This window comes from Tamandua tetradactyla, chromosome 3 (assembly GCF_023851605.1).
Source record: "Tamandua tetradactyla isolate mTamTet1 chromosome 3, mTamTet1.pri, whole genome shotgun sequence".
Lineage (NCBI taxonomy): Eukaryota > Metazoa > Chordata > Mammalia > Pilosa > Myrmecophagidae > Tamandua > Tamandua tetradactyla.
The window spans coordinates 80,818,981-80,834,515 of NC_135329.1; the positions used below are offsets into that span (position 1 = coordinate 80,818,981).

The following is a 15,535-nucleotide window of genomic DNA, read 5'->3' on the forward strand; positions in this document are numbered from 1 at the left end:
CTCGGGGCGCTCGCGGGCTACTGAGTCCGCGCCAGACTGGGGGCTCCGCGGGCGCTGTGTGACCTTGGCGGGGCCGCAGTCTCTGGGCCCGCGCGACCCAGGACCCCCGGGCCCACCCGCCGCTATCCCTCAGGCCCGCGCGCCGCTCGCGCTCCCATTGATTCGGGCCGGCGCAGCTGATCTCCAGGCGCACGGTATTCGGGACGCGCTCTTCCTCGGGCTTAATTGTCTCTCTGTGTTGCCTGCGACTTTTCTGCGCTTCTGATGCGCCAGGGAGCCTGCCTTGCTTTCTGCCGTCGGGAATATGCCTGGAGATGCACCTTGCACTTCCTGAGTTAGCACGCCTTCCCGAGACGTTATCTTAATGGGGGGGAGCAGGGGGCAGGGGTCCCCGCAGGCCCCGGAATGGGTAGCTTTGTGTAGCTAGACAGAGAGCGGTGGTCCCGGCGCCTGGCTCCGAAGGTGAGTACGTAGAGAGGCTTGGAAAACCCAGCCTCAGAGCAGAAGCCGGAGTTCGAACAGAATCTGGGATCAAGCAGAGCTTGAGGCCGGTAGGGAAGGCTCATTTGGGCCACTGAGTGCCCGCTTTTCTTACAGGGACTCTCACGAAATTAAGGGGATGGGAGAAAGGGGTTTGTGTTCTCCCTAGAGCGTCTGACTCCCCCAGAAGTGGTTGTTGGGTTCAGGTCATTTGAATGAGTCCTTTGCTTCAGGCTTACACAACGGAGGTATCAGAACAGGAACTGAAGGAATTCTTTTAAAAGCCACCTTACAGGTGTTTTTGTTTTATATCCCACATTTAAGTTTTAAAAATCTTAAATACATGTATTGTTTATAGTCTTTACCTTGGTGGTTATTGAAAGTTAGCAGTGATTCACTTAGGTCTTTAGTTGTTACAGTTTATCAAAAGAACTAGTAATAATAGATTACTGCATAAGTCTGCCATCATGTTTTCTCCAAAGTTTCTTTCAGCACCTGTGCCCCAAAGTTTGGTTACTCTTTTTGAAAATAAGGCAGAGCATTGCAAAGAAGTCTGCTTTTGGAAATTCACATGGTATATCAAGGCAAAGGACATTAAGTTACGGAATCCATGAGGAAAACTAACTCAGAGAGAGAGCACAGCATCCAGGATCTTCTTGGCATTGAGGAAGGACACTAGAAGGCCATGTTTCTTAGAACTTTTTTAGTGTAATCAAGATCGGTCCTGACCCTGGCCCACCTTGGCCCCAAGTAGATTAGATGACCCCAGGTGGAGCAGACAGCCATTCCTGAATGATGGCCCCTCTAATTGTCAATTTGATCTGGCATTTTCTAGATATAGGTCCTGCTCTAAGGAGAAGAAGTGATTATTAGTTATTAGGTATCTTATTCAATATCGTCGAGAGGCCTGTTGTTTTTTAAAGGGAAGTGTTTTATGCTTGTCTGTGGAAATCTAATAGGAACACAGAACATAGCTTCTGGGTCTGGCCTTCTCTTAGTGATAGTCAGAGAAGCTGCTTGGGCCATATTTGGAGCTAGGTACTGTGCTGGGCATGTGGGATGCTCTCGTGGCCACTTGCTTCATCTCTGCCAGCCAGCACCCTGCTTGACTTCTAAGTATGCAACTACCCATCCCCACCCCCACTGTCTCTGTTTGTCCCAACTACCCTTATTTCAGCACTGAAAGGCCTGCAGCCCAGGCACACAGGGAGTGCTGCCCTGCACCCTCTCTCCCTGCACTCCCTGTGCCCACAGAGCATTTATTAGCCTTCAGAAAGAGCTATTTACCTTCTTTCCTTACCTGCCCCACAGACTATAAGAACATTAAGGGTAGATGATGGGTTTTTGATCTTTCTACCCAGTAATATTTTGTAAGTAGATTGTCTTCCTTAAATTTATATTCAAGTATCTTAAAAATGGGTGAAATCAGTACAGGTTTTGGTGCTTACAAAACAACTTTCTTTATTCTTACAGGTAATAATTTAGGGAGAAGACATTAAATGACATTTTTTTCTAATTACTTTGTCATTTGTCCTGCAGGTTCCCTCTGAAGGACTCAAAACGCCTGATCCAGTGGTTAAAAGCTGTTCAAAGGGACAACTGGACTCCTACAAAGTATTCTTTCTTGTGTAGTGAACACTTCACCAAAGACAGCTTCTCCAAGAGGCTGGAGGACCAGCATCGGCTCCTCAAGCCCACGGCCGTGCCCTCCATCTTCCACCTGGCTGAGAAGAAGAGGGGGGCTGCTGGCCATGGCCGCACCAGGAGAAAGGAAGCTGGCCAAAGCACAGGAAGCATGAGAGGACATGTAAGTGGAGTGGATGATAAAGCAGCCGAAGTTTCATCATCGTCTGCAAGTGAAAAACCGATGGCCAAACCGGAGTGCAGAAAGCTGAAGCGAGCTGCTCAGCAGGGTGAAGCCACACCCAGGGCCGGCCAAGAAGCCGATAGTCAAGTCCAGGCCCAGCAGTCCTTGAAAAGAACTTCAGAAGAGAGCCTGGCCACCCCGAAGGCAGGCAGCCAGGGAGAAGCCACAATGTCTGCCATAAACATTGGTGATGGAAATACCACCTCCACCGAGGCTGGTGTCATAGATAAGAGCGGCATTTCCATGGATGACTTTACCCCCCCAGGATCTGGGGCATGCAAATTCATCGGTTCGCTCCACTCATACAGTTTCTCCTCTAGGCACACACGAGAGAGACCGTCTGTCCCAAGAGAACAGATGGACCGGAAGAGGCTGAAGAGAGACGTGGAGCCAAGCTGCAGTGGGGACAGTCTGGGGCCTGACAAGGGCCTGGCCCAGAGCCCCCCGAGCTCGTCCCTCACCGCCACACCTCAGAAGCCTTCCCAGGGCCCCTCCGCTCCTCCAGCAGACGTCACCCCCAAGCCTGCTACAGAGGCTGTGCAGAGTGAGCACAGTGATGCCAGCCCCATGTCCATCAACGAGGTCATCCTGTCGGCCTCCGGGGCCTGCAGACTCATCGACTCACTGCACTCCTACTGCTTCTCCTCACGGCAGAGCAAGAGCCAAGTATGCTGCCTGCGAGAACAAGTGGAGAAGAAGAACGGGGAGCTGAAGACGCTGCGACAGCGGGTCAGCCGCTCTGACAGCCAGGTGCGGAAGCTGCGGGAGAAGCTGGATGAGCTGAAGCGAGTGAGCATCCCTTACCTGAACGGCCTGCTGCCCCCCAGCTGCGGTCAGTACCCAGAGCGCACAGCGGGCACCTCCCTCCCTTTTCCTTACTAGGGGTTTCCTGCAAGGTGGCCGACATGTGCCAGATGCCACCCCCAGGGAAGCACATGCTGTTTCTCAATGCCCACTGCAGTCTGGTCAGAAGCCCTGACTGTGTCCGTGCTCTGCAGGTGCAGGCACCAAGGCAAGTGAGCCTGCAGAATTTGCTGTTGGTCCTTAGAGGGCATGTGTGTATATGGGGATTTAACAGATGAAAGAGGTGGTAGTTCAGGTCAGTTGAAAAGTCTGAACTACTCTATAAATGGTACCTACACAATTGGTCTGCCATTTGGGAGAAGGAAAGTTAGCATCCATTGAAACCTTACACAAAAGTTAATTCCAAATGGATTAAGGATTTAAATGCAAAAATAAAATAAACAAACTATCAGGAAAAATATAGGAAACTCTTACAATCATAGGGAGATTCCTCCTGTTTATGATTTGATGAGTGTCCTTGAAGTTGAAAATTTTGAACATTAATAATTATATTTTTATGTTTTTTTAATTTTGAAAAATAACATATATACAAAAAAGCAATAAATTTCCAAGTACATTTTAACAAGTAGTTATTGAACAGATTTTAAAGTTTAATATGGTTTACAATTCCATGATTTTTCATTTTTTCTTCTAGCTGCTCCAAGACACTGGAGACCAAAAGAAATATCAATATATTGATTCAGCAGTCATATTCATTTGTTAAATGCTATCTTCTCTATTTACACACTTCCTTTTAAAAATATTTTAGGGCGGGCCGCGGTGGCTCAGCGGGCAAAGTGCTTGCCTGCTATGCCGGAGGACCTCGGTTCGATTCCCGGCCCCAGCCCATGTAACAAAAACGGAGAAACAGAATACAATAAAACAAGAAAATGTTTAAAAATGTTTCCCTTTCTTCCTTCCTTCCTTCCTTCTATCCTTCCTTCCTTCTCTCTGTCTTTAAAAAAAAAAAAAAATTTTAAACATCTAGACTAGCAGAATACATTCTCTCATAAAAATTAAAACCTTACAGAAATATATAGAATGAGAAATGAAAGTTCCCATTTCTTACCCATTTCCTCAATTTTTTTCCTTCTTGCTGTTACACATTTGGCATTTGGTAGTCTTTTAGACTATTTTCTAAATGTTTTTGTACCTGTACAAATGTAAGATTGAATATATTTTTATAGGCTTTTTGGTTATGTTCCTGTTTTACCCCTTATTTTACTGTTGATTACATTTTAAAAGTTGGTTTCTAGATGTTCTTTACATATTGAGAATAATAATTCTTAGTCTGTTGTTTTCAGTTTGCTAAAGCTGACAGAATGTAATATACCAGGAATGGCTTGGCTTTTACAATGGGGGTATATTAGGTTAGGAATTTACAGTTCTAAGGCCATGAAAATGTCCAAATTAAGGCATCAACAGGATGATATCTTCTCTGAAGAAAGGCTACCTGCATCTGGGACACCTCTGTCACATGGAAGGCACACGGTGACCTCTGCTGGTCCTTCTCTCCCAGTTTCATTGCCTTCACCTTCTGACTTCAGTGGCTTCCTCTCTCAGCTTCTGCGCACATTTTCTCTATGAGCTTTTTTATTTTTTATTTATTTTTATTTTCTAAATACATATGACTCTCTTTTATTTTTATTTTTATTGGGAAATATCCCCACACATACAGTCTAACCATATTATACAATCACTGGTTCACGATATCATTACATAGTTGTATATTCTTCACCATGATCATTTTTAGAACATTTGCATCACTCTATGAGCGTCTCTTAATTTCATCTCCTTAAAGGATTACTTGATCCAGTAAAAGAATTAAAAAGAAGATGGCCATTCTGGGGAACATAACTTCAAACTAATACACGTGTACCCACGCACACATATCTGGAAATCATTTTCCTACAGCATCGGTCCTTTCATCTGAATCATTGTTTTTCAAGGGGTGTGTAACGCTTCAGGTGGGACAGCTCTTTACTGTGATAGGCTTTACAGGAGCTCCTGGACCCTTCGGGCCCCAACTATTAGCACAACACAAAGCAAAGCCACCGCCCCCACCCCACCCCCACTTAAGTGCAACTGGGAGAAGAGTCACCCAGCTGCGGATCACTGATCTGAGTTTTCAGGTGTGCCAATCAAAGTATGTGCTGTATTCCCTTAGAATCTTCAAGTTGTGTACTGTATTCTCTTAGAAATACAAAATAATGTACTATAGTCTCTTAGAATTTTAAAGCTGTCTTTGTAGATTCTTATGCTTGATATTTTGGGGTACCTTTTTCCATTTCTCTTGGTTAGACTTCAAAAAGTTGTCACTCTTAAAGGTCTTTCCAAATACTAGCTTTTCACTTTATTGATGAAGTCTGTGTTTTTTCTATCTATTTTATTAGTTTTTACTTCTCTCTACTTTCTTTGGTTTTATTTTATTGTTCCTCTGGCCTTTGAAGGTAAAGGCTGAATTTATTTTCTACAGTTTCTTTTTCTAATTCCTGCCATTAAGGCTGTATATCTCCTGTCACTATGGTCACATTCATGGGCTTGCCTCGTGCTGCTTTGATTACTGGCATTTCTGAGTAGTTTGTAATTTCAGTTTTGATTCTCTGAATCCAAGCATTATTTAGAAGGCTGTTGACAAGCTTTTAAATGGTTAGATTGGGGGAGAAGAGCTAAATTTTTGTCATTCTTTTTTCATTTCATTGAACTAGAGTCCAACAATATGCTCTTTTCAAGATTTCTGTGTTTTGGAATATTTTGAAACTTCATTGTGACTTAATACATAGTCAGTTTTTGTGAATGTTTCATTGTTGCTTGAAAAGAATGTATCCTCTCCAGTCATTGGTTACATTGTTCTCTGTCACTGAGGGAGGCTGGGCTCTAGCTTATTTTATTTTTATTTTCTTAACATTCTTTATTGTGAGATATAACATATATACAAAAAGCAATGAATTTTGAAGGACATTGTAGTAAGTAGTTATAGAACAGATTTCAGCATTTGCGAGGGGTTACAGTTCCACGATTTCAGGTTTTCTAGCTACTCCAAGACCCTGGAGACTAAAAGAATTATCAATATAATGATTCAGTAGTCATACTCCTTTGTTAAATCCTGTGTTTTCTGTTTTAATTCCTCCTTTTCCCAATCTTTAGAGATATTTGGAGTATGCCCATTCTGACTTTTCCATGTTGGAAAGGGGTGGTGACAATATAGGACAGGAGGATAGAACTGTTCTGGAGAGGCTGGCCCTTCTGGGTTTCAGGACTTATCTGGCCTAGGAACCCATCTAGAGGTTGTAGATTTCTGGAAAGTAATCTTAGTGCATGAAACTTTATAGAATTTCAGATAGAACCCTAGGTATTTTTTAGTGTTGGCAGGAATGATTTTGCTTGGGGTTTGGCAAACTGCGGTAATTAACAATATCTAGCTGAAATTTGTGTGATAGTAGCCTCCAGAATAGCATCTGGACTCAGTTTGAACTCTCTCAGCCACAGATACTTTATTTTGTTACATCTTTCCCCCATTTGGTCAGGAAGGCATTGTTGCTTCCACAGTGCCAGGGCCGCATAATATTCCATCAGAAATATATACCACACTTAGCCGTTTTACTTCTCAGTCAGTGTATTCTTCACCCAGACTCCGTCCACTAGGTATCATGGATAATGTCCAAAGTAAACAATCCACGTTTTATAGTATTCTCACTTAGTTGTACAGCTGTCAACATTCTCAATTTTAGATAATTTTCATTGCTAGAAAGAGAAAAATGACAGATAAATACACCCTGACCAAATAGAAAATCTAAACCTCCCTTTAACTCTTGTCCCTCTCTCCCAGTTATTTACCCCTGGTATTACTGTGGTACATTTTGATGTTTTCTTGTTAACTATAGGTCATGGTGCACAATAGTAGTTTTCTCCCTATACCCCTCTATTATTGACCCTTTTTAAAAGTCACACCTTTGAAGTAGTTCCTGCAAGAACTCATTTATAGTTGCAGTGTTAATCGGTGGGATATATAGCTCTATAAACCCCTTTCATCTTCAATATGGCAGTATTACTTATAAACCTACTAATGAACAGCCTTCACTTCTATTCACTCACTTAATTTCAACCTCATTAGCTAACGGTTCACCCATCTCTAGCTTCTGTGTATCTCTAGGTCCCCTATATTCTACATTATAAGCCTCTGAGTTTACCTTTACCAAGATCATAATAGCTTAACCAAAATCATACAGTATCCTTTTGTGTCTAGCTTATATCAATGAGCATTATATCCTCAAGTTTCACCCATGTTGTCAGGTGCTTCAGGACCTCATTCCTCCTTGCTGCTGCATAATATTCCTTCATATATATGTATATCATTTCGTTTGTCCATTCATGTTGATGGCACTTGGATTTTTTCCATCTTTTGGCGATTGTCAGTAATGCCACTAGCAACATCAGTGTGCAAATCTCTGTTTGTGTCACTGCTTTCAGCTCTTCTGGGTATATTCTGAGTAGTGGTATTACCAGTTTGTAGAGCAACTTGATAATTTAATTTTCTAAGAAACCGCCAAACTGTCTTCCACAGCAGCTGTACCGTTATACACTCCCACCATAGGCTCTAGCTTGTCTGTATTAGTAAGTAGCTCTGTTCCCTTACTTATTTTATCTACTTGATCTGTCGATTTCTAAGAAAGGTAAGGTTTATCTCTTACTGTGGTCCTGCCTTTGTCTATTTCTTACATGTCCATCAATTTTCACTACATGTTTTAGGACCATGTTGTTAGATACTGTCTTGGTTTCCTGGCGCTGCCATACCAAACAACCACAAACTGGGTAGCTTAAAATAACAGAAATTCATTGTCTCACAATTTTGGAGGCTAGAAGTTCAAAATCTGTTGGGCTAGATCCCTCCTTGCCTCTTCCTGGTTTCTGTGTTTGCCAGCAACCCTTGGGCTTCAGGCTCTGCCTCAGTCACGTGGTGACTTTTGTCTGTCTGTGTCCGGTTCTGCTCCTCCCCTAGGGACACCAGACATTGGGTTAGGGCCTAATCCACTTTGGCTACATCTTAACCAATAACGTCTTCAAAGACCCTATTTCCAAAATAAAGTACACCTTTAGAATTAAGGAGTTAGGAAATTAGAACTTGACCATGTCTTTTGATTGGGGGAAGGCCACAGTTTAGCCCATAACAGGTGCGTGGTTGCTCCCTCCTGTTATAAATAAGTAAAAGCTGTTTCATCCTGTTTAGAGTTTTCTTTCTTCATCTCTATTTTCTGCTTTTTCATCTGACTTGGTTTTACAGCTACACTTTAACTTAATCCGAGACTCTTTATCTTTTTATAGAGCACTTGATACATTTGCAGTTGTGATTAATGACAAGTTGGAATTTGTACCTACCGTTTTACTTCACTTTTTGTTAGACTTTCTCATTGTTTCCTCCTTTTCTGTTCTCGTGGATACCGCCGGTTTTTAAAAGGGTCATGTAGCGTGTCCTTGTTTGGAATAGTTAGTGTCTAAATGGCTTCTCCTCACTTCACTTTAAACCTCCATGGTGGTCTGGGATCTCAGCACCAGCTTGTTCTTATTTCCCCCCACCAAGAAACAACAGTTATTTATTTTATTGGCTACCTATTCATCACTCTTTATTGCATTCAATTTTGTTCTCCTTTTTGGCAATGTTTATGGATTTTTAAAAAAATTTTATTCCAGTAAAACTTTGAGAGAGGATTTTTGGGTGTTTACATTTTCTGGGTCCTTTTGTAAGAAAATGTCTTTACTTTGCACCCCCCCCCCCCCCCCCCACACACACACACACACTCATACACACACATTTGCTGGTTTGGTTGAGAAAAAAAAATTAGATTTAAAATCCTTTGCTGCCAGAGCTTTGAGGCATCAATTTATCATATGTTGCTCCGCTGTCTGGTGCCAATTAGATTTGTAACTGGCCACTTCTCTCAGAGAAGAGTTTCCTGAGTTTTCTTTCTGTCACTGGGGTTTAGAAGGCCACCAGCTGAGTCCATCGTGGGTTGTAGTCATTTCATCCACTTACAGTCCTTTCATGCTGAAACTTCTGGCTTTGTAGGTCTGGGGAATTTCCTTCTATTGTTTCCTTGGTCATTTCCTTCTAATGTGCTGGGAATGGATTGGATGGTTTATTTATTTATTTATTTTTGTATACTGTATTGGGGGGTCACATTTCATTTTTGCATGTGAGTATACCCTTATTGCAGCACCATTGTCTTGAATTTTTGTTTGTTTGGGAAGTGCATGGGCCTCCCACATGGCAGGCGAGAATTCTACCACCGAACTACCCCTGTACTCTCGATTGGATGGTTTTAAGCAGGGAGCAATATGATCTAATTTCATTCTGGCTGCCCTGTGAAGCATGGATTGCAGGGGCAAGTATGGGAGCATCAGGGGGCTTTGAAGGGCCTGGGGGTGGTCCCAGATCGGAGGGTGATGGCTCAGACTGGGTGGCAGTGAAGATGAAGAGGAGTGGATTATGCTTGGTTTAAGTCCTGGCAGAGGCACAGTAGAACCTACTGGTGGGGGAGCTGAGAGAGGAAAAAGCAGCCAAAGTATATGGCTGGAAGTGCTGAGTATGATGGGGAGTGGGGGGTGGGGGAATGGTTAGATACTGATGCTGGGTCAGATTGAAGGAGGCTACCCCGAAAACTGTAATTCCTGAAGCTTCTGTGACCCTGCCCAGGAGCAGGCCCTGTTGGAAAGGGCGTTGTAGGAGAGGAGACTGGGGAAGAAGGGCATGGTCTCAGGAAGCCTGAGAGGGATGCTCAGCTGGGCTGGGTGCCTCCCTTGTCAGACAGGAGGCAGGTGGCTAGCTTTGGCCACATAGGGTCATTACTGACCTCACCCTCCTGGGATAGAGCTGGGTCTGAGCAGGTGAAGGAGAGATGGACAGCGAGAAGGGAGCCTGGGGCTGACCCCTTAGCTTAAGGGGTCTAACTATGACAAGGGGGCATCAGCCAGAAGAAAGTATGGGGCCAAGGAACATTCGTTCTCCAGGTGGAAACAAACAAGCATGTACCCCTGCTGCTAGTGTTCTGGTAGAGAGGGAGAGCAGGAAGGGTGGTGGAGAGGGTGGCAGGGAGAGTGGGGGGCTGGAAGGGAGGAGGATGGGTCTGGTAAGGCAGGGTGGTGGGGAGCTACGGAGGAGGGTGGTAGGAAACTGTGGAGAGGGGCAGGTTTGGGGGCCAGGAGAAGGTGTGGAGGAATGATCCCCTGAAAAGGGAGAGAGCACACACTTGCTCTTCTTTCACCCCATTCTGTGTGCACCACTGGAAACACATGGGCGTGTGGATCAACCTGCCACCCCACCTGCTGCTGGGCCTGAGCCTGATGTCCTTCCTCCCAGCCTCCCTCCTCCGTCCCATCCTCCTCCCCATCCTCCTCCCACACTTATTCCCCCCTGTCCCCCTCCTCCTGACCCTCCTCCTACCATCCCTCTCTGCTCTTGAGCTTTGATTGATGCCTCAGTATATCTGTGCTCTTGGTAGTTTTCTCTATAATGGATTTGTTCTTTTGGTCACTTAAGGGATCTTCTGTGGAAGGGTCAGTGTGCATATTTGTTCTGTTCATTAGTCAGTCCTTTTATTTATTTTTTAAAATATTTTTATTATAAACAATGAACAGACATACAAACATTCTTTTTTCTTTTTTATGCAAGTGAGAGGTTTTTAATAGATTTAGAATTGAAGAGCTCCATATTCAGGACTTGTTTATCACCTAACATATCAACGTTCAGAAAGCCTGACTAAAAGAAGCCAAATCAAAACCAACCCACACAGCATTAACACACACCTCTTTTCGAATTTTATTTTAAATATTGAAAAGAGAAAAAAAACCTTAATAGATTAAAACAAGTCAAACACCCACTCTACGCAGATAAAACCTTTACAGAGGTCAGCTGAAGTAATCCAGAGCTAAAACTGAATTGTGCAGATTTTCAGTGTAGTCACCAAACAGTCATATAACACAAGCGAAAGTCAATTATATGCACACTAGGCAAGCCCTCTAAGAAATGTGCCCCAAGAAGCATTACCTTTGTTTTGTGCCATCCTGAAAACTTGCACGCTTTATTTTTCAGACATTTTTAATAGTGTGTGTTCTCTGCCACGTGGTAATGCTTTGCTACTATTCATATAGGATCACTTATCCTGAAGCCTTGCCATTTCCCTAAGAGTAGCTTTGATTCTGCTTTAGAAGTCTCATATAAATTATAATCTTTATCAAATATTAATATGGAGGTGACATAGAATGCAACATATACAAATTGCCTCTCTCATACAAACGTACGTGACATACAAACATTATTGACATGGTTACAATCAGTGGCTCGCAATATCATCACATAGTTGTGTATTCATCACCATGATCATTTTTTTTAACATTTGCATCTCTCCAGCAAAAGAAAGAAAAAAGAAAAACTCATACAATACCATACCCCTTACCCTTTCATTGACTGAAATACAGACATAGTATTTCAGTCTGCTCAATTTATTTTAACCTTTGTTCCCCCTATTATTTGTTCATTTTTTTATCCATATTTTTTACTCATCTGTCCATACCCTAGATAAAAGAGCATCAGACACAAGGTTTTCATAGTCACATTGTAAAAGCTATATCATTATATAATCATCTTCAAGAAACAAGACTACTGGAACACAACTCTACAATTTCAGGCACTTCCCTCTAGCCACTTTAATACACCAAAAACCAAAAATGGGATATCTATGTAATGCGTAAGAATAACCTCCAAGATAACCTCACGACTCTGTTTGAAATCTCTCAGCTACTGATACTTTATTTTGTCTCATTCTCTCTTCCCCCTTTTGGTCGAGCAGGTTTTCTCAGTACCTTGATGCTAAGTCCCAGCTCATTCTAGGATTTCTGTCCCACATTAGTCATGTCTAACAGAGAGAGGGGAGAGCAATGAGTTCGCTTGCCGTGTGGGCTGAGGGAGGGAGGCTACATCTGAGCCACAAAAGAGGTTCTCTGGAGGTGACTCTCAGGCCTAATTTTAAGTAGGTTTAGCCTATCCTTTGCAGGGATAAGTATCATGGGATCAAATCCCAAGATTAAGGTCTCAGCCTATTGATTTGGTTGTCCCCACTGTTTGCAGGAATATCAGGAATTCTCCAAATGGAAAGTTGAATTTTTCCCCATTCCCCCAAGGGAACTTTGCGAATACTTCTTTATTCATTGTTCAAATCACTCTGGAATATATCAGGGCATCATACTAATCTGGACAAACCTACAAAATCTCGTGCCCTATTCAAGGTTCCATTTACTTACGATGTTCAATTTAACAGTCCTTTTATTTTCGAGAAAGTTCCCTAAAACTTGGCCGAGGGCCTGCAGGATTAGGGCTTCTGAGGTGTAACCACCTTGCCCTTGGAAACTTCGGTGTGTGCTTATTTTCCCGGAGCCACTGAGTGTCACAGTTTTCTAAGCCCTGAGAATCACTTGTCCTGGAAGCATTCCTCCAACCAGTGCAGCAGGCAGCACCTCCTGGCACTGGCTCGTCGGCTTCTTGCATGACTAGGCCATGCCCACCTTTTGAAGGCCGTGCTACCTTTTTCTTACTGAATTACAAATGTTCTTGATATAACAAGGTTATTAATTCTCTGAAATAAATGATTCAAACATTGCCCTCACTTTAATAATTTAATAATTGCTTTAAACATGTTTTTGTTTTCTCTTAATTCCTTTATAGTTTCATTATCTATATATAGCTTGAATTAATCTGGGTTTTTAAAAACTTCAGAAAATCTTGAACATATACAAATTGACCAGACTGGTATAATGAGCCCCTCTGGATCTGCTATCCAGCTTAATTTTTAGCAATATACTGGTGTTTCATCTCAACTTCTACTCACTACCTACCTAAGTTTGACTTTTTTAAAAAATGAATAGTCTTTATTTTTAGAGCCGTTTCAGGTTTACATAAAAATTGAGCAGTTAGTATAGAGAGTCCACAAATCTCCCCAACCCTGTTTCTACTTTATTAACATCTTGCATTACAACTGTGCCTGTGATACAATCCATGAACCAGCATCACTAACTAATGGTCACAGTCCCTCTTTGTGCTGTGCAGTTCCATGGGTTTTGACAAATGCATCATGCTGTGGATCCACCATTATAGCCTCCCAAAGACCAGTTTTCCTGCACTAACAATGCCCTGGGCGCCAACTTATTCACCCCAGCACCCTCCCACCCAAAACCCTGGCCACCATTGATCTTTTTCTGTCTCTCTAGTTTTGCCCTTGTCAAATCCTGGGTTTATACAGTATGTGGCATTTTCAAAATGGCTTCTTTCACTTTGTAACATGCATTGAAGTTTCCTCCATGTCTTCTTGTGGTTTGATGCCTCATTCTTTTTTTAAAAAAATTATTTTTTATTTTTTAATGTAATTTTATTGAGATAGATTCACACAGCATAGACACTATCTGAAGTATACAATCAGTGGCTCACAGTATCACCGCATGGTTGTGCATTTAGAACATTTTCAGTACTCCAGAAAAGAAATAAAAAGAAAATCCTAAACCTCCCATACTCCTTATCCCCTCTATTATTGACCCATAGTATTGGTGTGGTACATCTGTTAACTGTTGATGAAAGAATATTAAAATATTACTGTGATTTATAGTCCATAGTTTGCAATAGGGACTATTTTCCCCATATACTCCTCTGTTATTAACTCCTTATAATGGTGTAGTATATCTGCTCTAGTACATGAAAGAACTTTTTTATTGTTATCATGGACATTGTCCACCACAAGATTCAGTATGTCATACATTCCCATGTTTTGTAGTTGTTGTTGTTGTTGTTGTTTTTGCATGGGCAGGCACCAGGAATCAAAGCCAGGTCTCCGGCATGGCAGGCAAGAACTCTGCCTGCTGAGACACCGTGGCCTGCCCCATTCCCTTGTTTTAACTCCACCTTTTCTTCAGGTGGTGTATGTGACTTTAAACTTTCCCTTTCCATGGCACTCAGACCCATTCAGTTCTATTAATTATTTTCACAATAATGTGCTAACTTAACCTCTGTCCATTTCCAAATGTTTATGTTCACCCTAGTTAAAAGTTCTGCACATATTAAGCAACCCCTCCCCATTCTTTAGCCTCGCTCTATATCCTGGTAACCTGTTTCTATATTTTATTTCTATGAGTTTACGTATTATAATTAGTTCATATTAGTGAGATCATAAAATATTTGTCCTTTTGTGTCTGACTTATTTCACTTCACATAATGTCCTCAAGGCTCATCCATGTTGTCCTGTGCTTCAGGACTTTATCCCTTCTAACTCTGAATAATATCCCATTGTATATGTATACCACATTTTGTTTATCATCTATTGTTGGGCACTTGGATTGTTAAACATCTTTTGGCAATTGTGAATAATGCTACTGTGAACATCAGTGTGTAAATGTCTGTCCATGTCCCTGTTTTCAGATCTTCTGGGTGTATCCTGAGTAGTGGGATTGCCAGGTCATAGGACTACTCTGTACTTAGCTTCCTGAGGAACCACCATGGCAGCTGTACCATTGTACATTCAATGATTAAGTAGTAGCTTTACTGTTGTTTTTTTCAGGACTTTCTAAATATAGGATCATGTCATCTGCAAATAGTGACAGTTTTACTCCTTCCTCTGTAATTTGAATACCTTTTATTTCTTTTTGTTGTCTGATTGCTCTAGCTAGAACTTCTGGCACAATGTCGAATAACAGTGGTGACAGTGGGTATCCTTGTCTCGTTCCCAGTCTTAGAGGGAAAGCTTTCAGTCTCTCACCATTGAGTATGATGTTAGCTGTGGGATTTTCATATATGCCCTTTCTCATGTTGAGGAAGTCTCCTTCGATTTCTACCTTTCATGATAAAAAAATGGTTTTCATGAAAAGATATTGAATTTTGTCAGATGATTTTTCTGCGTTGATCAAGATAATGATGGGGTTTTTCTGCTTTGATTTATTGAAATGATATATTAATTGATTTTCTTGTTTTGAACCAGCCTTGCATACCTGAAATAAAACTCACTTGACCATGGTGTATAATATGATGTTGGATTCCATTTGCAAGTATTTTGTAGGAAGATTTTTGCATTATATATTCATTAAAGAGATAGAGCTGAAGTTTTTTTTTACTTGTAGTATCTTTATCTGGCTTTGGTATTAAGGTGATATTGGCTTCATAGAATGAGTTAGGTAGTATTTCCTCTTCAATTTTTTTTGAAAACGTTGAGCAGGAATGATATTAATTCTTCTTGGAATTCTTAGCAAAACTCACTTTAAAGCCTTCTAGTCCTGGGCTTTTCCTTGTTGGTAAGTTTTGTTGTTGTTGTAGTA

General features: G+C 41.9%; 1 protein-coding gene across 3 annotated transcripts in view; it reads left to right on the forward strand.

Annotated features, from left to right (window-relative positions):
* Nucleotides 1-15,535, forward strand: part of THAP4 (THAP domain containing 4) — a 103,472-nt gene that overhangs the window by 1,076 nt on the left and 86,861 nt on the right. For all 3 annotated transcript variants that reach the window (XM_077153382.1, XM_077153380.1, XM_077153381.1), the window contains exon 2: nt 2,020-3,179. In XM_077153382.1, coding sequence (XP_077009497.1) covers nt 2,276-3,179 — 904 coding nt within the window. In that variant the 5' untranslated portion in view covers nt 2,020-2,275. The remainder of the gene's footprint in view (nt 1-2,019; nt 3,180-15,535) is intronic.